General features: G+C 35.2%; 2 protein-coding genes across 14 annotated transcripts in view; one reads left to right on the top strand and one right to left on the bottom strand.

The window, feature by feature from the left end:
- Positions 1-4,714, bottom strand: part of SPATA17 (spermatogenesis associated 17) — a 193,913-nt gene extending 189,199 nt beyond the window's left edge. Inside the window, exon 1 of one of the 2 annotated variants that reach the window (XM_082427491.1) lies at positions 4,574-4,714. In XM_082427491.1, coding sequence (XP_082283617.1) covers positions 4,574-4,641 — 68 coding nt within the window. In that variant the 5' untranslated portion in view covers positions 4,642-4,714. The remainder of the gene's footprint in view (positions 1-4,573) is intronic. The other variant, XM_082427492.1, reaches the window with a different exon arrangement.
- Positions 4,715-4,939: 225 nt separating this feature from the next.
- Positions 4,940-22,381, top strand: part of GPATCH2 (G-patch domain containing 2) — a 176,362-nt gene continuing 158,920 nt past the window's right edge. For 8 of the 12 annotated variants that reach the window (XR_014254092.1, XR_014254093.1, XM_082426953.1 and 5 more), the window contains exons 1-3: positions 4,950-5,116; positions 14,919-15,638; positions 20,789-20,850. Coding sequence is in view for 10 of the 12 variants with exons in the window: in XM_082426953.1 (XP_082283079.1) it covers positions 5,061-5,116; positions 14,919-15,638; positions 20,789-20,850 (838 nt within the window). In the remaining 2 variants the exon portion in view is untranslated. Of the gene's footprint in view, positions 5,117-5,136; positions 5,283-14,176; positions 14,285-14,918; positions 15,639-20,788; positions 20,851-22,381 lie in introns of those variants that run through there. The other 4 variants (XM_082426950.1, XM_082426949.1, XM_082426948.1 and 1 more) reach the window with 4 other exon arrangements.

Raw genomic sequence — 22,381 nt, 5'->3', positions numbered from 1 at the left:
AAAGTAGGAATAATAAAAATCACTTCATATGATTACTGTGAAAGTCAAAATAAAATAATATTTGTGAAAGCACTTAACAGAGTTCTCAGCACATACCAGCTATTCAATTGCATTTATTTCTCTTTCTACTCCCTTCTCTCTATCCTCACGCACTCCCCATGCCCCGCTTCAGAGGGTAAGGGTTCTGGAAATTTGAGTTAGCCACTCGGTCTCTACAGTGTCTCTGTAGAACTTCTAGCCCTCTTCCTGAGCACCTGCTTTCTCAATATTCCCTTACACATACTCTTCAGCTAAGTTAATTAAAAGAGATTTTGACATATATTAGGTTAATTTCTGCTTATATACCTTTAGAAAACTATATATGGTTTAAAATGATTGCAAATCTTATTTATTTTTCTCATAAAGGAAGATTTGACTTAAATTTTCTTAACAAGCAAAACAGGCCACAAAGAGTTAAACTAATAAACGATGGAATTGGAGGAGGAAAGCAGAAAAAAGAAAACAAAATCAAAATGCTCTACCAATTTCAAAATAAGTTCGGAGTTTTCTTCATTATTTATTTTTAAAGACAGAAGTCAGATCAAGTCACTCCTCTATTGAAAATCCCCTATGACTTCCTATCTTAATCAGAGTAGAATCCAATATACTTACTATGGCTTAAAAGCCCCAAATGATCTGGCTTCCAACCCTGTCCTGCAACACATTCATGCAGGCTTCTGACAACAGGGCCATAGCACTTGATGTTACAGCTCCTGAAGGCTCATCCCTGAGATCCCTATCTAGTAGGCCTGCTCATCCACTTTCATTAGGACTCTGTTCAAATATTACCTGATCGGAGAAGCATCCTCAGACCACTCTATTTAAAACAGGATGTTTGTTCACGCTTTGCTCACCCTACCTTGCTTTATTCTTTTTGGTTACAATCACCCCAAGACAAAATATTATATGTAAGTTTATTTATGTTCTGTCTCCCTCATGACTCTTTTGTTCACTGCTGTATCCTCAATACCTAGAACAGTCCTTAGCACATAATAGGTGCTCCATCCATATTTAATTAATCAGTGAATATTTAATTCATAAATATAGTATTGAGAATCTAAGTAGAGTGCATTAAGTTCTCATAAGAAATGTTAGAAATAAGTTCCCTTCTGAATAATATTAAAATCTAAAAAAAAAATAAAACACAGCTTCTACATGAGAAGGCATGACAGAGAGGGACAAGAATTAAAAAGCAGCTTAACATAGGGTGAACATGTAAAATGCCTATATATCAATATGTATATGTAGAAATGAATCACTTTGCTGTACACCTGAAACTACAAAACATTGTAAATCAATTATACTCCAATATAAAATAAAAAATTAAATTAAAAAAAAAGAAACAAACTTAACCCATCACAAACTTCCTGGGTTCTAATTATTTAAAACCCTAAAATGTGCTGTTTGTGAAGAGAAATATATAAAAACGATATGATTAACTCAGATCAGATAAAAGAGGATCAATATTAATATTACAAGTTGTATGTTACTGCATTAAATCTGTTTAAAGAAATAATAAAAATAATTTTTAAAAATTGCAAGTAGGATTCAAAGGTGAAACATTTTGCACATTCAAAAAAGACCAATATATAGCCAATAATGAAGAGACACACACCAGTACACATATAAAAGCTAAATAACATGACATAAAAGGATACCACACAGTGGAAACTCAGTGGAATTCAGTGGAAGAGGGGCATTTTGAACTCATTCCTATTAGCGTTTGACAGATCAACTAGATGAAATTTAAATAAGGATATGGGGAAAATGAAAAATATGATTAATCAACATATACCAAATTCTTCTTTCCACAAATAGGATAGTATAAATGACCAGTAAGTCACAAAGAAATCTCAGTAATTCAGAAGAATAGAAATGAAACTAGGAAGTAATAGTGAAAGTTTAAAAAAAAAAAAAGGCCAATACTTAGTCAAATAACAACTGTGTATTATCTTTGTGCCATCCTGTAACATCCTAGACACAATATTCAGTCTCTTTGATGAGTACACCACCAAACATGAGTGCCCACCAAATATTTCTTGTGGGAGCAACTTCCCCAAGGGCTTGTACAGGTTTGATAATGCACAACTCTACCCATGCCCCAGGCTTTCTTATCACATCAGCTACCACCATATTTGCTTTTCACTTCTTGGAGTTCCAAACCTTTCCCCTATGTTAGGCAGAGAAGCTTCTCTCTTCCTGGGTGGACACCCAGGTCCTGGAGGATTCAGGTGCTAATCTAAGCACTTAGTCGTAGTATATTTTTCCCAGCAAAGTCATGTTTCAACTTCAGAGGCAATCTGGTGCCAGCTGTTAGGTAGAAACATTTTTGCCACTGCCTTGTTACCAACATAGAAGACATTAAAACAAACCAAGAAGAATTAAAATTGTTTCTTCCAACTCTGGTGCCTACATGTTAATGGAGTTGAAACGGTATGCTCATGCCATTTGGATTTCTGGATCTTGGTGCTTCCTGTGAGTTAATTCATCAAAACCAGTGTAGTGTGAAGAAAATCTTGTCTAGTATGGTAGTGAAGAGCATAGGCCTTAGAGTTGGGTTTTTTGGCTTTGAGACTTAGTAGTTGTATGACCTCATACAAATTATCAATCCATCTGAACCTCATTTTCTTTGCCTCATGTAAAGAAGGAATAAATATATAACTTGTATGGATGTTCACAAATTAAACGATAGGCCCATACACCATTTTTTTTTCTTACAAAGTCTCCCTTTTTATGCAAAATGGGGCCTGACAGGAACTCTTGTGAGAAATGCAGATTTGCTGGCCATAACTGAGACCCACTTAATCAGAATCTGCATTTTACCAAGACCCTCAGGTGATGTACACTGAAGTTTACAAAAGAACTAATCTAGTCAATAACAGATGAGAAATGACAACAATTTCTTAAGGAAATTGCCCGTTTATTTTTTCATATACTAACATTTTATATGGTTTTTGCTCCTATGCTAATCAATACCCTTTTTTTTTTAAACTAGGCAAACAGAAATTTTGATTCCTTCGTGATCTTTAGAGACTTTCCTTCATACTGAAAATATTAATAATAATAATAAATGAAATGGAAGGAATGCCAGCCTATTCTCATCATGGCCTTTGTAGAGCCCTAGTTTTTTCTCCAAACCACCTCCAGCTTTGGGAAAATGTGCCCATTGTCAAAAGTCAGGAGATGGGGACAAAGATTAACACTGAAGTCTTTAGAAAAAAATTATGTCTGTTTGTAGTTGCATGACACTTCACCAAGCTTTTCTACAGCACTGTTCTCAAGCTCTAAAAATATAGATTAATACATTAACTTGTAAAGTTGTGAAAACCAAATGAATATTGTATGGAAAAGTTCCTAATGCAATGCCCAGCATATAATCGGCGCTCAAGAAATGTTAGGCATTTCCCTTCCTGTTCATGCTTACTCTGTTGTAAATATCTTTTAAGTGCCTATATTCCATATTAGGCTGTGAACATCAGAGGGATGGAATTTATTTCTTTTAGATATCTATGTCATAAATACAGGACCTTCCACATAATTTATCTATAATTATAGATAATACATAATTTCTGTCTGTAGCTATTTTTCATACATTTATGTAAACCAGGACCAATGATTGATTGAAAGATTCATTTATGGAATTATTAGACAAGTAATTATTGTGCAGCTAAGAGGGATGATACTTATATATCTCATATATTATCTCACAACAGAATGTAAAATTAAATTGTGATCAAGTGCTGTAAAAGGTACACGGTGCTCTAAGAATACAGTAGGTGAGAAAACTGTTAGAATAAGAAGAGCTCAGCAAGATTCTGTCTTCTTGGCATATTTTCCATTGGTCTAGCATGTCACTATCTTCTACTATGGTCTGATTTACTTTTTTTGGATTTTTTTCTTAAGTTGGAAAACCTCCTGAGGCACTGCTTCCAGAAGGCCAGTGTTCAAATGAACCTCTAGTGAGAAGATTAGGTATAGAGAGATGGATAAGGCCGCTAGTGTCTTCCTTAGCCCTCTTCTATTAATTAACATATTGGTACTGATTATCCTGTCAGAATAGTTTAGATACTGTCACTTCGGGAAGACAATTGAGTCACAGAACAGTTGAGTTCAATGATATTTGTGACATAATGGAGGTTCAAATCCCCAGGTAGATGGGGGATACTCTGAGCTCACCCAGCGAAGGAGCCTGGGCGACCCCAGTCAGGCCATTAATCCTTCTACAAGGAGGACACAGGTTTCATCACATTGCGGAGTGATGATGTCAAAGCAAAACACTTCATTTTACAATTTTATTTATACTGGAATTTTAAAAATCATCTCCAGCCGATAACCATGGCCCCCTGTATCTATAATCCCCCTGTATGCTAACACTACTTTTAAATTTGCGATTCTGTTTGCAGCCCACAAATGACGAAGAGAAGTGGGTGGTACTCAGCGAGTTAGGGAATTTGCTCATAGGAAGCTCCTGTTGAGGAATAACGGGCTGGGGATGAAGCCAGGCCTTTTCGCGCTCCCCCAGTTGATGCCCTACCTGTTCCTGTAGTAGTACTGATGTGCTACACTCGTCGACCGAGCTTGCAGCCGGGCTAACGTGGCCATAGCCTCAGCGCGCCAGCTGCACCACTGGAGTTACTCTCGGTCTCCTAGGCAACCGGGCTAAACCATTCCGCTGGTCCCGGGGGTTCAACTTTTCGTTGACTTTACATTTTTCTCCCTCACACTGTTTCAGTTTCCGGAAGACTAGAAAGAAAAATTAAGAAATTTTGCTTATGAAAAATTTTAAGTTATTGGCTTCTATATCTTCTGCGAGCAAAAGGAGGAGATTCTCGGAGAAGGAAGCTGGGGTGGGGGCGGGGAGGAGAGCTAATGGTTGCTCCTGGCATCCGGTTTCCGCCGCCAGTCGGCTTCCGGAAGCTCAGCTCAAAATGCTGAACTGCTTCTGGGAAGCCGCTGGTGCTGTGGTAGTTGGAGTCTGTTCTCGGGCCTGAGCCTCGAGGCCAGGCTCCTGGGTGTCGTTAATGTTCGGGGCCGCCGGGCGCCAACCGATCGGAGCTCCAGCCGCCGGGAACAGCTGGTGAGGCTGGCGGCCCAGGGGATGGGAGATCTGGAAAGGGTGTGATGGCCGGAGGCCGCTGGACCTGGAATGGAAGGGGGAGGGAGTTGTGATGGATGATCTGAAGACCTTTAGGCCTTGCTCTCACTCGTGCCTGGGATGGACGCAGTTTGAGGAAGGCGTTGAGGTGTGTGCTAAAGATTTGCGAAGGAATACAGTTAATGCTTGCTGATGGCTTGTCTACCACGCCACGATAATTTTGGCGTGAACCTTTCTGTACTCCAGGAGCAATTCATTTCCTCATTGATTGTTGACAAGACGAGGGTGCAGAAGAATGTATCTTAATATAGGCCTTATTTCCTCATTTGCCTTTTTAAATTTACTAGATTATCCCAGGTGTTTTGAAAGATCAAATCCCAGAAATCTAGACTCCTGGAAGTTTAGTAGTGGAGGAGACTTCGCCTTCCTACTCCGGGTTTTTGGAGTAGGAGTAACCTACCAGTTTCTGCCCCTTGAACGTTCCATTCTAGTTCAAATAAGATGTGCATGGGGTGTCCCCTGAGAACATGTAAATGTCAGGATTAAATTTGGGGTTCGACTACAGTATCATACCACCAATGCCACTTTAGAATAATAAACTGCTTTGACTTGTCAGAGTGCTTTCACAAATACACACACTTTATCTTCATGACAGCCCTATGCTAAGAGATTATCGGAGGCACAGAATAGTTAAGTGACTTGTCCAGTGTTGCCATGCATCCTTTAGTCCTAGAGCTAGAAGCTGGGTTTTGGATTTCTAGTTGAAAGCTCTGTAATTCCGGTCTTGTTTTTCTCCCAAACCCTTTTCCTCCAAGTCTACCTAAGACTAACAGTGAAAGAAGCAAAATTTCCACTGACTGTTCTCAAACATAAAGTGTTGAACAACAGGTGAAATGCAGCTGTAATATGTCTGTCCATTCCTAGATCTGCAGCAAATGAGAATGTGGGGGATTCTAGTAGTCTGTGGTCTGAAGAATTTCTTTTGCATCACCTATCACTGAAAAGTTAAAAGAATATCTTGCCTAAAATGTTTTGAATGAGATCATATCATTCTGTAGTTCATTTTATAATGAATATAGACTTGTTTATGCTCCTTTTTAAAAAATTGTTTTAGTTGAAATATAGTTGATTTACAGTATTGTATTAGTTTCAGGTGTCCAGCATTGTGATTCAGTATTTTTACAGATTATACTCCATTGAAAGTTACTACAAGATAATGCGGAGGGGCAAATTAGGGGCATGGGCTGAAGACATACAAACAACTATGTATAAAATAGATAAGCAACAAGGATATACTGTATAGCACAGGGAACTATAGCCATTATCTTGGTTATGCTCCTTTTAAATGCTCACATTTTCCTGTGAGAAAAATAGCATTTTTTTTTAAATGAGTCTTTTTTTTTTTTAATGTTGAAGCAGTTAGCATAAAATAAAACACATAGTTCTTAAGTGTTTAGTATTTTTAGTTTTGGCAGTTGTATACACTGTGTAACCACAACACAAAACAAGATATGGGACATTTCCACCACTTCAGGGTTCCCTCTCCAGGGTACCTTTCTTAATGTTTCACCATTAAGCATCTCTTTAAGACGGGGGGGGGCGGGGGGGAGACAAAATGTGTTCTGTAGACTGGTCTGCTCTTGTTATAGCGATACTGATTTGTGCAATAAATGACTATTTAATTTAAAAGTATGACTCTTTCACCTCCTTTCTCACCCTTCCACCTTCCACCCAATTCATGGTTAGGTACCTCTTTATAATATAGAGAAACCCTCTTTTAGTTCTCTATTTTACTTGACATGGAATTCATCCTTTCTTATAGCACCAGAGTATAACATAGTGCCTGGCATGTTATCAGGGTTTTTGAATGGAATTCTTAAATCATGCCTGATTTGACAGAATGAGTGTGTTCCAGAAATTTGGATCCCTTTTTTCTAGTTCATCTGTGCAACCATCACTTTATTCAAAATTTCGTAATGGAATTGTCTTTTTCATTCATTGATCATACATTTGCTGTACTATGCCTGTGTGTTTTATGCCAGTGACGAAATATCAGTGCCACTAAGGATGCTACTACTAAGCCGTTATTTGGTGCCGGGTTTTAAGTACATGTATCATCTCTTGTAGATTTTTTGAGGTAGGTGCTATTATTTTTTGCATTTTAGAGGTGGTGAGACAGGAGCAAATGTAGTTTAAATATATACCCAAGTATCATATTTGCAGTATGATTCCAGTATTTCTAAAAGAAAAAAATTCTTAACTATCCTAGCATATTGCCTATGTGTCCGAATGAGCTACCATATCACAAGGAGTATATAAACCGGAAGGTATATGCCCAGATTCGTTAACCAGGCTAGAATTCCTGATGTATCTAACTCCCATCTTGAGTTCAACTTTTTCTCCAATGTCCAGGCTGGTTTTTCAATTTTCAGGCACCACATGGGTAAATGTAGATGATTCCTCTCTTTCTTAATAATTTGTTGAAAGGTAGAACTGATATATTATTTTATAATTTAAAAGCCTAAGGAAGAAAAGTTTTATACAATTAAATAGTAAAAGTTCTATGTTTTTTTGTGTGTCAGGAAATATATGTTTTTTGTGCAAGTTATTATAAATAGTTCATATTATATTTTTATAAAATCTTTGTAGCTGGGAATGTCTATCTTCTCTTCCTGCCACCTCATTCACATACAATTTTGAAAGTAGGGTCCAAAAAGTATCTATTTTGGTACTTAAAATGGTAACCTGCCTTTTAAAATTTGATTCATTTAATGGACAAATCACATTTAGAATTTTGACACACTTTATTACTTTATTAGTGATTTATATTTAAAGTCAAATTCTGAGGTTTTTTTTTTTTTTGAAAGATTTTGAAGGTTGAACTAAACAGATTTTTTAAATTAGTTCTTGATAATGAAACTATTGAATCATTATTGATCTACTGAGCTATAGTATCTATTTATTTCACTTTATGTGGCTTTGCTTTAAAAAAAAAACCCATTACAAATAAACTTGATTCTGGACATTTTCTTCTATCATTTCATTTCTATTTGCTATTTTAATTTTCTTTAGGTCTGGAAAACTGCATAGTGAAAATGTGCTTTTTAAATAACTGCTTTTTTTTTTTTTGGCCTTTTGTCTTGAACTCAGTTTCATACTGTCAGGTTTGTCTGAGTCAGGTTTCTGTAATTTGAAATCTGGATTGTTAAAATTTTCAGTCAAGTCATATATTTCCTTTGTTATTTGTTCATTCATTGTCACTGGTTTGTTCATCCAGCAGACTTTTTTAAAACGTCTGTTATGTGTCAAGCATTATGCTAGGTACTTGTAATTAATATTCAGTTGTCTTCATTCTCATTCCTATTCTAGGAGTTCAGAATATATTCAAAAATATTGAGTAGTCACCATGTATGAGCAATGCATGAGACTCATTTCCTAAATATTAGAAGGTCGCCTAGATGCACTTTAATATATGCTTGTTAACAAGAATTGTTATGAATTATTTTTTAGGCTTTACATTATTTTTGTTTGTTTTAGACTTTGACTTTATTTCCTTAGGCAGTTTTTTATTCAATAGTTTACTTTTTGAAAGTGTTTACAGTATAAGGAAAGAAGTTTGAATGACTCTTGAAGTCATTAAATGAAGAAAAAAAATCAAAAGAATGATCTTCAAATTTAAATACTGAATGAGCTGCCTTATTAGATCACTATTTGGAAAGTAGAATTAGAAAATCAGTGTTTGGAAAGTAGAATTCGATTTTTTTTTGGTAAAGCCATGTATGATCTGCTTTTTGTCACGTTGCTAGGGTAAGGAGGAAAGAAAGCTTTCTGGGGGTTCCCGTGGTGACAGAAGTGACAAAGTAGTGGCTGCCAGCAACACCTCCAGTTGAGTGCAAATCAGTAGAACTTTTGCTCCCATCATGGGAAATGAGTTTTTCTGTTTGGTGGCGAACCTTGTGGCTCTTAACTTGGAAGGATGATATCCTTTCATCTTTTTTTTTTCTTATATCTGTATATCATTAGGATAGGAATAGGTCAAATACACAGCATTAATTTTTTTTTTAACCTGAGATTTTTGGTTTGTTTTTTTTTTAATCAATAAAAGTCTTTAAGGAAGTGCTTAAATTTCTTGAAATTGTATGCAAGATTTTTGCAAATATCTGTTAACTCCTCTCTCACCGTCATTCAGAGAGGTTCAAGAACTCAGAAAAGTTGATGGTCTTAGCTTTTATTATGACATACTCGGGATTCATAGTATAGTTTGTACCTTAAAAGAAGAATGATTTGCTATTTCAATAACAATTTCCTCTTATTTGTGTGTAGAGGTTGTTGAAAGATGAAATAACTGCTCTCACACATAAGTACCCATTCTTATCCTCACAGAATCCCTACAGGATAGTCATTATACACATTTTTATGATGAAGAAACAGAATCAAAAGATAAGGAATTTGTCCAAGGTCCTCTGGCTGATGACTATAGTATAGTTTAGCTTCCAAATTCTTGCTTTGACTCTTAAAGCTCATGTTCTCTACAGTTTCCTTCCAGCCTTTTTTTCCCCCTAGTGAATTCTATTCCATACTTATTGCCTGGTGTCAATGTAAAGTTATAATTAATCATTTGCATGTTTCAGAATAAGATAGATTCCCCCAGCCCCCATGCTACTTTTTTAAAAAGCAGAGAAAAGATTACTTACAATTAATGGTTTATATAGATAAGTCAAGGAATTTCTAAACTAGCCCAAGTGTTACCATTTAATGTTAGAGTTATTCTTAATTTCCTATGATCTGTCCCAAAATACATAAATAGAGAAAATTGAAGATGTAATCTCTTAATCGGTTACTAGACTGAGATAAAGACTTGTTTGGACAAATAATATTGCCATTAAGGAAGGAAATCTGTAAATTCCTATGAGCAGCAGAAATCTTGATCAAACTTTAGAACATTCTTATGAATCATATTTTGTTAAATTAGTCATAAAATTTAGCCCTTGATGTGCCATCTTTAAGGCTTATCATTTGCCTGTTTAGTCTCCCACGGTCATGGTCTACACTATTATGTGTTCATTTTAATCTGTTTGGCTATTTGCTATATACTTTTAAGACCAACCAAACTTTCCTATCTTAAGTAAAAGCTCACATGAATATCAAGGCATGCTAATTCCAAAACTATTTTCTTCTTAAGCTTGTGGTAGTAATAGTATATATTCATCAACATAGTTCTTGACTAGGTACTATTGGTTCAGTGTTTTTGTACTCACTGAATTTTTATTCATATAGAATCTAACATGTAAATCGTTACTCCCTTAAATTTTTGAAGCCAATTGAACAGTTGTATTTAGCATAGGTACCTTTTAGCACTCCACTCCTAAAATTACTTAACTTTGTAGAAGATCTTATTTTTTACAGAGATGAAGATGAGAATTTTACCATGTACGAGGTGGTAAAGAGTATTTAATTTTTTTTTTCTTAACTAGATATGTGAAAGCTGTAGTCAATTACCCTTTAGGTATATCTGGAAGATTTTTGTTTTATAATGAACTTGGTGGGTTTATTCAGTAGACACACATGTCCATCCTCTTGTTACAGTTATTTTATCAGTATTCAGAAAAGGAAATTATTCCCTAATTTTCCTATATATGCTATATTTTTCCCTTCTAGGAATAGTAGTTATTGCCAATACAGGCTTCAAAAAAGTAATAATCATTGACAAAATAGTTAGTTGTTGGTTATTGGGGGGAATTTGTTTTCTGGGCTTTCTTGGACTTCAACTCCTGCTATGCCTGCCTCTACATTGTTGACTCCCTTTGAGGCCCTTGGTTCTTCGGTCAACTTGTCAGCTCTTTGAGGACATAGGAGCAGTAACTTAGGACTAAGGCAGCTTCCTGATTCTTCTTCCTTGAACCAAAAACATTTGAAAAAACGCTTAAACTCAGTGCAGTGTTTTCTACATTAACTGATCTTCCTAACTCTAGAGCATACATTGTTTAGGAAGGCCTTTTCTGAATTAATTAGAACTTGGTGTTAAAGGAAGCCAAGGAGAGAAATTCACTCATTTTACTGGATGTTTAATGTTGCCTGGAGGAGGACAATCAAACAAACAAACTTGACCTTTGGCCAGATATTCTTACCTATAACTGGCATATCAATTTCTGGGTTGATCATACATTTTATAGATTGCTCAGCATAATATAATACCACCTAAAAAAACAAAATGCTTATCTATTCAAGTCATTTCCTTTTACAAAATCCAACTTTATATAAATAGTGGGACTGTAATTTTATTCTATTCATTTGGACTAGCTTAAGAAAACAATTAGTGAAGTGTTTTCTTAGACATTATACTCAGTGCAAACTATTCCCAAAAGATTTCATTTCCACTGGGTTCCAAATGAAGAGAAATTGTTTTATAAATGTGAATATAAAACTTACAAATTATCTAAGTGGTAATTCACTGGATTTTACTATAATTCAGTCTTTAAAACTATGGTTGCTTAACAAACATAGATTTTTGTACAGAAAAGTTACATATTTCCAGTTTTCACCTCCAGTAAGAAAGGGCTTATTTAAGAAAATATCTTTAGGATAAAATGTCTTGGGGCAATGGTCTTCAGTAACTGCCAAGGTAAAGGAAATAAATGAGCTATTGATCATGTGATGGTCTCTTATAATGACTATTTCTGTGAAGCTCGTTGATGCCACTTTTACCTGAGAGGTGTAAGTGAAGCAGCTTGACTAACTGTAATAGTACTGGCTCATTTACAGGAGTTTTGGTTGAGATTGACTTGCAGGACTCTGGTGAGTTGAAACTAAAGGGGAAAAAGTGATTTGAACTCTGAATGTCACTTAAATGTATTTTTTCTGTGTTTTTATAGGGGTTTTTTTGAAAAGCTTTTTAAAGTAGTTTTTTAGTTGATTCATGTTTGAATCACATCATGGAGTAAATTAGATTCTTCTAGTTAAAATATTTTTTATTTTCTCTTAAGAAAATCAATATAAAATCAGATAAGGCTGGCACAATTTTAATAATGTTATAAAGAAATTTTGCTTTCATTTTTAGTAATATTATTGGTTATATTTGGTTAAACTGCATTAGTCACAGCAGTATAATGAATTAATTTAAATGAAATTAATGAATAGTATCAAATTTCAGTAGATTAAGTCTGATGTGCTAAGCTTTTTCTAATGTTAGGACCATTACATTTTCTCTTCTAAAGTAAAGCACTAAAGTTTAACTTCCAAAATAACCTGCAATTTTAGTTGGAGATTATATTCATGCATTGAGTTAATTAATTTCATATTACTATTTAGAACCAGTCATTCACCCATTGATAAGAAAACTATTTCTTCAAAAAGTAAATTCCTCCAGAACCAGGTGATACTGAGTCTTCCTTTAGACAAAGGATCTTTATTGTAGTATGTTAAACTGGCTTCCAGTGAATTTTTTTAAAGGTACAGTATTGTTTTCTGAGATAATAATTCTCAGACTACGTTTCCTCCAAAGACATGGTGTTAAAGGAAAAAAACAAAATATTCATTACAATAAAAGGAAAACAAAAAAGGCAATTGTTAACATTTAGGTATTGAAATAAGATCCATTTGGCTTATCAATGTAGTTGGAATTGTAGCCCTTGTATTGGCTTAATGCTAATTCCTATGTGATGCATATTTCTCTTCATCAAATTCAGTGTTCCGAAACCCGAGTAACCTCTTAAAGGCAAAAAAAATTTTTAGCGGCCCTCCAGAGTTCATTTAAAATATATATATTTGAATCACCATGTTTTTGAAAAATGTTTGTCTATATAGACTTTTTGTTTATTCATTCAGAATGTCTAAGGAGATAGATCTGAAAAATACAAACCCACATTAACTGAAAGACAATGTCCTATTACTTAATTGCTCACAGTGTGCATTTTACTGAGGACTACATCACTGGTTCTTTGAATTCGACTCACTTTCACCACCCAACTGCCCAGTGCCTTATGTTGATTCAGGTCTCCCATCCCTTTTTTCTGTTCAGAAGAATATAATGCTTAACTGTGAGTCATCAGCTTTACATAGATGCGTATTAAATCTGTCTCAACAATAAATAGTATCCCCTGCTGCTAAATCAATCATAAATAAAAATGCAAACCAGATACTGGACTTGTGTAGCTGTTCTTGGCTGTAGTTGGGTGAGCATTCAGGCTCTGGAACCAGATTGCCACAGTTTGAATCCTGCTTCTACCACTTCCTACATGTGTCACTTTGGGCAAGCCTCCCTTAAATCTGTTTCTGTGTATTTCCGCTACCACCTTATAGGGTTATTATGTGAAAATGAAATGAGGTAATGCAAATGAAACACTTAGAAATGAGCCTGGCACATAATAAATACTCAAGTGTTGGAAGCGTTATGCGTGTTTCGTATTTTAAGTGTTAAATCCAGTTGAATCACACGTGTGTTTGTTTTCAAGTTATCATTAAAATGAAAAGATCAAGTTGAAAGTCGTTAAAGGGAACTTGTGAACACCTGAAATTATAGACTTATAGACTATAAAGATTGTATGTAGACCCGGGGTCAGCAAACTATGGCTGGCCATCACTTGATTTTGTAAATAAAATTTTATTAGAACACAGCCATATCCATTCATTTCCATATTTCTTATGATTGTCTTGGCCTTACCATGGGAAAAGTTGAGTAGTTGTGACAGAGACCTAATGGCCTGTGGAGCCTACAATATTTTCTACTTGGTCCTTTATAGAAAATTTGCCTACCCCTGCTATAGACTCTAGAAACCATACAGTCCTTTATAATCGAGAATATTTTGATCCTAGGTGCTTCTAGAACTCAGTTTAAGAAATGATTGTTCATGATCTTCATAAGAACGGTGCATATTTGAATTACTTGTAATGCTTAAAAAATAAAATCATGTATCTGGGCCCTGTTGGGTTTGGAAAGGACCCATATAATTTACAAAGGTTCCCAAAGAACACTAATGTTTATCCTTGCTGACTAGTGGATGATTTTCTCACATAGTTCAGTTTTTTGTTTTTTGTTTTTGTAAGGCCTAAGAGACTGCTTCAGAGTAATGGTAAGAAAAATGATGGGCCATTTTAGATCAGTGGGGCTTCAGGTTGAATACGAACAGAGTTTCTGCTGCACTGGGTTGCGAGGTTGGTGTGGTCTCAATATATGCCTAGCATTTGGTTAAATTTTCTTTTCACATATATTACAAACCTTGAACGTAGCTGCCTATCTTTCCGTCTGCCTCGCATGTCATGGCAGTGACTGGGTAGAGCATGTGGCGAGAAGAGGGTTGTATGTTTCCTTGTTTCCTTAGAAATTTGTGTGTGTGTGTGTGTGTGTGTGTGTGTGTGTGTGTGTGGTGGAGCAGCAGGGGGACTGAGAAAGTTCTCTTTACTCTGTACATCTGCTCTGAAAACTGGCTTTAGGAAAAGGGCAGGAGTAGACTAAGGTATGGTGATTTAAGAGAACTAACTTTTCCATAATTAGACAGTAAAAATATAAAATCACTGGGCTCTTTCATTGCTGATATTATGCTTACTCTATCTTGAAGTAATTCCTGTGTTTAATAAAAGCACTTATACAAGAAAAAACTTAAAAATGAGTCAGAATATTTGGAACTGTAATATCTTAGATAGGAAAATTAAGCAGCTTTTACACAGTTCTTTATAATAACTATTAATTCTAGTCAGATTTAGAATGAATTGTCTGCTGCCATAAACCAGGTTAATATGGTTGACTCTGACTATTTAAATTTTTTTTTCTTTCTTTTAAAAAATGTAGGCATTTCAGTCGAACCATGGAAGAACTGGTTCATGATCTTGTCTCAGCCCTGGAGGAGAGCTCGGAGCAAGCTCGAGGTGGATTTGCCGAAACTGGAGACCATTCTCGAAGTATCTCTTGCCCTCTGAAACGCCAGGCCAGGAAACGGAGAGGGAGAAAACGGAGGTCGTATAATGTTCATCACCCGTGGGAGACCGGTCACTGCTTGAGTGAAGGCTCTGATTCTAGTTTGGAAGAACCAAGCAAGGACTATAGAGAGAATCACAATAATAATAAAAAAGACCACAGCGACTCTGACGACCAAATGTTAGTGGCAAAGCGCAGGCCATCATCGAACTTAAATAACAACGTTCGCGGGAAAAGACCTCTCTGGCACGAGTCTGATTTTGCCGTGGACAGCCTTGGGAACAGACCTCTGCGCAGGAGGAGGAAGGTCAAGCGCATGGCAGTGGACCTCCCACAGGACAGCGCTAACAAGCGGACAATGCCCCAGCCCCTCGAAGCTTGTAGAGATCAGGACATGGACAATGACAGCAGAGCTTACCAATATCAAGAGTTCACCAAGAACAAAGTGAAGAAGAGGAAACTGAAAATAGTCAGACAAGGACCAAAAATCCAAGACGAAGGAGTAGTCTTAGAAAGTGAGGAAACAAGCCAGACCAATAAGGACAAAATGGAATACGAAGAGCAAAAGGTCTCAGATGAACTCATGAGTGAAAGGTGACTTTTCTATTCTCTAAATATAAAAATATGTCTCCAGTGTTTGCCGTTGAATGTGTTTCAGATTTTAATTAATTCTATTTTCAAATAATTATAAATTATAATCATGGTAGTGATAGTACTGTTTAACCATGGTTCTATTTACTTATAATTTATGATGTTTAGCGCAAAGCAAAATTGCTTGTCTGATCTATAAACAGACTTTTGATGGTATTATAATGACTTAATTTTCAGCTACAAAGAGAAAAGGAAATGGATTTTCAATGGGAAAGAATGCTTTTGAATAACAGCACATTTATAACTGTTAGAATTGCATTTATAATTATTTACTTGTTTAATTATAGAGCTTTAGCCATTGGTGCTTTTTAGTGTCATGGTTCATCAGTTTATTCTGACTCCTGAGAACCAAAGTTGATACCACTGCACTGTGAGTGGCTAGATATTTTAAGAAGTCTGTAGATTGATAGGAATTCTGATCACTTATGATTTGTAAAACCCAACTTATAGTCTAGACACTCCTGATCTTGTCATTAGACAAATGAGAGAAGCAGTAATCCTTTGGCAGTTAGTCTAATCTGTGCATTCTAGAAAAGAGGTATACCACAATGATAGCTGTTAAGGACTGTTTTGACACCTTCAAAAAGGTAAGTGATCACTTTTCTTTTACACAGAACTAGTTACCTGCAGGAATGAGAAAACATTGGCACTGTTCATCCTTTTAAGCATGTCCTTGAAATCAAATGCACAACTATGGTCAAGAAAAAAATATTCTTTAAAAATGGTCTGGGAAAGAGTATTTGATTTTTAATTGGTAAGATTGGCATCATTTTAATCATGTGGATTGTGAGCTATGGATCTCATAAGCGCATATATATATATTTTTTTCTTTCCCCTTGTAAATGTGGTTACAGATATGCGTAGGACCTGGTATAAGTTTATAGAATGGACCTTTTATTAGAGGTGGTTTGCTATTTATGTAATTTTTCTAAAGAACTAAAAATTACATAAATGTTTCAGGAAGGTTTTGAGAAGTTTATGGTACCTGCTTTTCTTCCAAGAAAGTTGTCATTTTTATCCTGGAACGAGAATTATTTGTATGCAAGTATTGGGCCATTGTGACTGAGGACCATCTAGCTTGACTTGAAAGTAATTATCTTGCTTAATTGCTGGGAGGGAGGGTGTGTGGCAGTGGAGATAAATCCTCAATTCTGGATTCACAGATTACCTGCTTTCTGGATTGATTGTGTAAGCCCCTCCTTCTATTGATGTCTTCCTTTTATTGACAGACGTGTACCCTGGACTAGAAATGAGATAAAACTCTCTTCATTTCTTTTCATTGTCAAAAAATATTTGAGTATTAGGTGCCATCAGGCTACCCAGCAGTCAACAGCCTAAGTACAAATTTTCAAAAAGGATGTTTTCACTCTTGAATAAGTTAAATTTTTTTCCTCTTATTTTAAACTTACCTATACAGCTATTCTTTGTGGTCACTTAAGAGTCAGGTGCATATTCCTTCTGTGGGAAAATTGCTAAACATTTAAAGTATCTTCCCAACAAGAATAAGTGTTTTTTGAGACCACTGCCAAAGCTTTCCTACTATAAAAAGCTATATATTGCCTTGGAACTGATTTGTAGATAAGAACGGAACTACTTCACTCTGTGTGTGTGATTTAACACACATTTGAATAACTACTGTTTACTGTTCACCACTCATGGTCCCAAGACAAATAAGACAGCCCCGGGTTCTCTTCAGCCTCATAACCTGGAATAGCCAAACAAGCAAATGATGAAAAAGAAATGTGCTGTGCGGAAGGTACTGGTGAGGGAAAACTTCCTAAAGAACTGTGACTGAAAGCCTTGTTCAGATATCGAGGAGTTAAGGGGGATTATCCCAGGTAGAGGGAATAACTTATTCAGAGCCATGGTTGTGAAGCAAGTGCTATGCATGTGGGAAAGTATAGGTAATGTAACTGCATTACATAAAGTGGGAGCGGAGACTACAGCAATAATTGTGTTTTGAAGGCCTGTGTGCTATGGTAGTTTGGATTCCATCACATAAGTAATGGGAAGTCAGTGAAGAATTTTTAGTCAATTAGATTTATATTTTATCAAGATACCTGACCTTGACAACAGTGGCTCGTTTAGTTTTGGCTGATCTCCAGTCCATCCTTAAGAGGGAGGTGAATTATGGCAGCAATAGTAGAGGACAAAAAAAATATGGGAGCAGTTTTAAGAGTTGGAATGAGTGGAAGGTTGGCTGCCTATATTTTTGGGAGGATGAATGAGAAAGGACTCTCAGATGATGCGCAGGTATCAAGAATAGAAAATATAGGAAATGAACAGATTGGGGCAGGGGATTGGGATTGGTATCCATGCATTAATTCAACAAGCATTCATGGAATATATTCTCCTCTAAATACTGTGCTATAAAAGTCATACTAAAAACAAGTGTGAAGAGGTGTCCTTGAAGATAAGCCATAACGACCCTCAGCTCCTGAAAATGGAAAGCCTTGCTTCTGTTTAAGTTCTTGTTCTGATTTATTGTACCCACTAACAACTACATGATATACTTGGAGCAACTAGCTAGATATCAATTAGATGAAATGTAAATAAGGAAGCATGTTTAAAACACGTGTAAAAACATCTCCAAGTAGGCCAAGGATCGTTAAGGGCTAAGAGCTGACCTTAGAGAGGGAATTCTGATTTTCTTGTATCTTTAAGAAGAACAGCAGGCAGAGAAGAGAAAGGAGATAGGGATACCTCTTGGAGAAAAGACATAAAAAAAAAGGACCAGAGATGGGGATGGGAAGAATTTAGGTGGGAGCCCATCCATGGAAAGCCTTGATATCTAAATTTAAGCCAATAAATCTGAGGAAGTAATTTAAGAAATTTTTTTTGAATTTAATTGAATTTAATTTTTTTATACAGCAGGTTCTTATTAGTTATCTATTTTATACATAAGAATTTTAATAGACTTTTTTTTTTACACACATATGTACACACACACATATATGCACCTGTGTGTTTTATAAGCTTTCTTTTAGAATAGTTCTAGATTTACAGAAAGCTTGCAAAGATAGCACAGAGAGTTTCTGTCTACTCTGTTCCCATACATCCTACACCCAGCTTCTATTGGTAATATCATCCGTTTACTATAGTACATTTGTCAGAACTAATGGGCCAATGTTGACACATTAACGGAAGTCAATACTTTATTAGAATTTCTTTTGTTTTTATTTACTGTTCTTTTTCTGGTCCAGGATCCCATCCAGGATACCATAATATTTTTAGTCAACCAGTTATGTTTTGAAAAGATGAACCTGGCTATGTGTAGAATAGATTAAAGGGGGTAAATCTGAACTCAGAGAGATTGGAAGACCATTGTACCAAAAAAATAAATAAATAAATAAAGGCACATAGATTCACAGCCCTTTATCTGCAAATCTGAATCCTGAAAGCTGTGAAAAACTAATTAATTTGTGGCCAGACCTAACTTGACCTGTATTTAACATGGATATTCCTTCATTTAATTGAAAAAAACGTATTAATATGTTTGATTATGAAGTGCTACCCCAGACTCCTCTTAGGCATTTTAGAATGTACCTTTATAAAGTGTAAAAATGTATGAACTTTAAATAATTTTGCCTCGAGGGTTTCAGAAAAAGAATTTAACCCAAGGTATGTATGTTAAGGCCCTTTATTAGAGTTGTGTTGATGAGGGCGGATGAGAAAGCACTACTCAGTCACTGAGAAAAAAAAATTCCATAGTAGTTTGGACAGCTAAATAGCAGAAAGATAAAGTTTCTGAAGTGTTTTTAATACTCTAACAGCACTATGTATAGAAGAGCATACCTGTTTGTAAATAAGAAAATATGTATTGACATGATGCTTTTAAAAAGTATTGTTTTCTTTCCTTAACATATGTGCAGGATAGTTTCATACATTCACTTAATTTGAAGAAAGTTAAAGAAAAAGGTACTAATTCAGTTTCTTGGGAGAATGTGCCACTTAAATTTTTATACTTTTTGTTTATATTTATTTTTTAAAAATCAAAAACTGAAATGATATTTTATATTCAGAAAAAGTATGTGGATTTAGAATTTCATCTATAATTTTAATGCTGAACTCCCAATTTAAATATTTTAAAACAGATTAGGATGCTTTTTTTTTTTTTTTAAACTAAGATTATAGAATTCTCCCTGTTGATGGAAAAGTGTTGTAATTTAAAAATCACCTGGGGTGATTTCCTGATTGGTTAGAATTAAGAATTACAGTAAAAAGAGAGTATATGAGAATTTTTAAGAACGTCACTCAATATTCTTTAAAAACTAAACCCCTTATTATCTGACCTTGTCCTTGTGGTTTTTTTAACTAACTAGACTCTCATATAAGCATCGCTTCTGGTAAAACTAAGTGACAGTTTAATTCATGTCAGTTGAATATTTACTATTTATTTTCATTTATATGTTAAGTTTGACTCTGTATCATACTCTCCAACTTGTGTGGAAATAATAAGAACCCGTTATTTTTGTATACTTCCTCCTTAATAATTGACAATATTCATTTTCTGCTCAGAGAGACCTTAGCTTTGATTTAATGGATTGTTACCATTGTAAACTTTTTTCCTCCTTGCCAAATAATAGAGTTGTTGGGAATTCTTAAGCAATGTCTTTTCTGGAATATTTGCAAATATGCTTATGAAAAGTAATTCTATCCCAGGCCCTTGTATTTATTTCATGTGCTGAAGAAAACCTGAGCCTGCTTTTGATTGAGACTTTCCCCATTTTATTGAGCAGTGGTGTTCAGGGCTCAAGCTGAATTGCCCGGAATAAGAAAGGAGCAGTAAGCATTTGCTGAAAGCAGATAATAAAGGGCATCAATTGTGTCAGCACCTCGTTGCAGTCACATCTGGCTTGCTGTCAGAGTCCCATTAGATTCCTGTGGTTTTATGTGCCAAAAATAATATGCCCTGTAGTTAATGGAACCGGGATATTTGCAGTTTGATTAAAAAAAATCATCTTATTTTCTTTCAGATCTTTGTCAGGCTTAAGTTCCATCTCTGAGCTGCCATGTCTCTTTAAAATTTCACAACTGAGAGATCAATTGTCCTTTTGATCTGTTTTTTTTTTTTTTCTTTTCCCTTATTTTAGTGATTCCAGCAGTCTCAGCAGCACTGACGCTGGTTTGTTTACCAATGATGAGGGAAGACAAGGTACTGAGATGCTATTTTTTTATCTCTTTGCAAAAAACGCCTTCATTTTCAAGTTGTGCTTATTACTAGTTATTTCATAAATTGATGACTGCAGTCCATTTACCTTAGTGCAATCCACACACTACTTAGTGGACTGGGGTTTAGTTCCTTTCCATGCTATGTCTTCATAACCAAAAGTAGTTAATTATCTCCAAAAGCTAGTCTGTGGAGCTAATAATGTTAAGGAAAGATTATCTTCCTTGAGAAAGCTTTACATACCTCAAGTCTTTTCAATTTTGTCTCTTTTAGCAAGTTCACAAGACCCTGGTTCTCATTCTCCACCTGGTTCCAAATGTATTTAATTCTGTTTAAGCATTAATAAAGGTGGATTTGCAAGTCATTTGTCATTTTTATTCAGCTGTGACATTTATTCATCCTATCCAGTTTGTAAGTAATTAGACCATTTTCCTAAATTCAATACTGTACACTGTTAAACAGTAATGTCTTGCAACTTACGTCTTTCCCATCTTTGAAATTTCCTGAAGCTTTTCACACTTTAACGTGGCATTATTTTGAAACTACCTGTCCCAGTAGAAAATATGAAAACCTTACTAAGGGGGCAGGATACATACAAACGAATACTTATCATAAGTGTTTTCTTCCTTTCTTGAGATCTTTAGAGGAAAGCAGTAATTTCTAAGGGAAAAAAAACCCCACAAAATTTATTTTTTTTAATTATAAATAGTTTAATGATGTTATGAAAAAAAGGATAAAATAATAGCTGCCCCACAGTTTTTTTCTTAATCTTTTCCTCCTCTTGGCAGTACAAATTAAGTAAATTAAATTATTATTCCTTTTTGCTTACTTGTAAACCATTTGTCCCTGATAAATAGATACATAATTGTTTTGAAGACCATAGACTTCACTGAAATATGTTAGAACCTCAGGTCTAAGAGTAAGCTTGACTACCTTGATAATATACCTAAATTCTTGTTAAAACACCTATGTCTACCCAAAGTTATGTTATAAACATTGCCTCTGGTAATGAAATGAAATGAAAACACTTTTTTAAAAAATAACATTTTGACAAGCCTATCCATCTTTGAGAAGCATTGAATGGCTTATAATAAATTGCTAGCATTTATTGTGAGCCTATTACGTTTCATATTGCTAAGTGCTTTTTTACATTTAACTTACTTTAAGTTCTTGTTTGATTCTTAATACAACCCTATGAGATCTCCCCCTCTTTTTTTTTCCAGATGATGAAACCCAGACTAATAAAGTTGAAGTAACTTCCCCAGTGTTACAAAACAGTAGAAATCTAATTGTTCTGTCTGACTTTAGAACCCAAGTTCTTAACCTGTAGCTATTTGATTTCTGTATTAAGAATAAAGTTGTGTATCACATCAAAAATAAAATAACCCCATTTTTCTATTATAATGTTGTATAATTGGAATTAAGATCTAGGGTAGTCAGTTTCAAGTGACTCCCTTTCTTTTCTTATGCTTATACCTGACCTGTGAACTTCTACTATAACTCTCAGTGAAAGTAC

The sequence above is a fragment of the Balaenoptera physalus genome (genome assembly GCF_965194825.1).
Source record: "Balaenoptera physalus genome assembly, chromosome: 1".
Taxonomy (NCBI): Eukaryota; Metazoa; Chordata; class Mammalia; order Artiodactyla; family Balaenopteridae; genus Balaenoptera; species Balaenoptera physalus.
The sequence above is the reverse complement of the archived record's forward strand: the minus strand, read 5'-3'. Positions and strand labels throughout refer to the sequence as shown.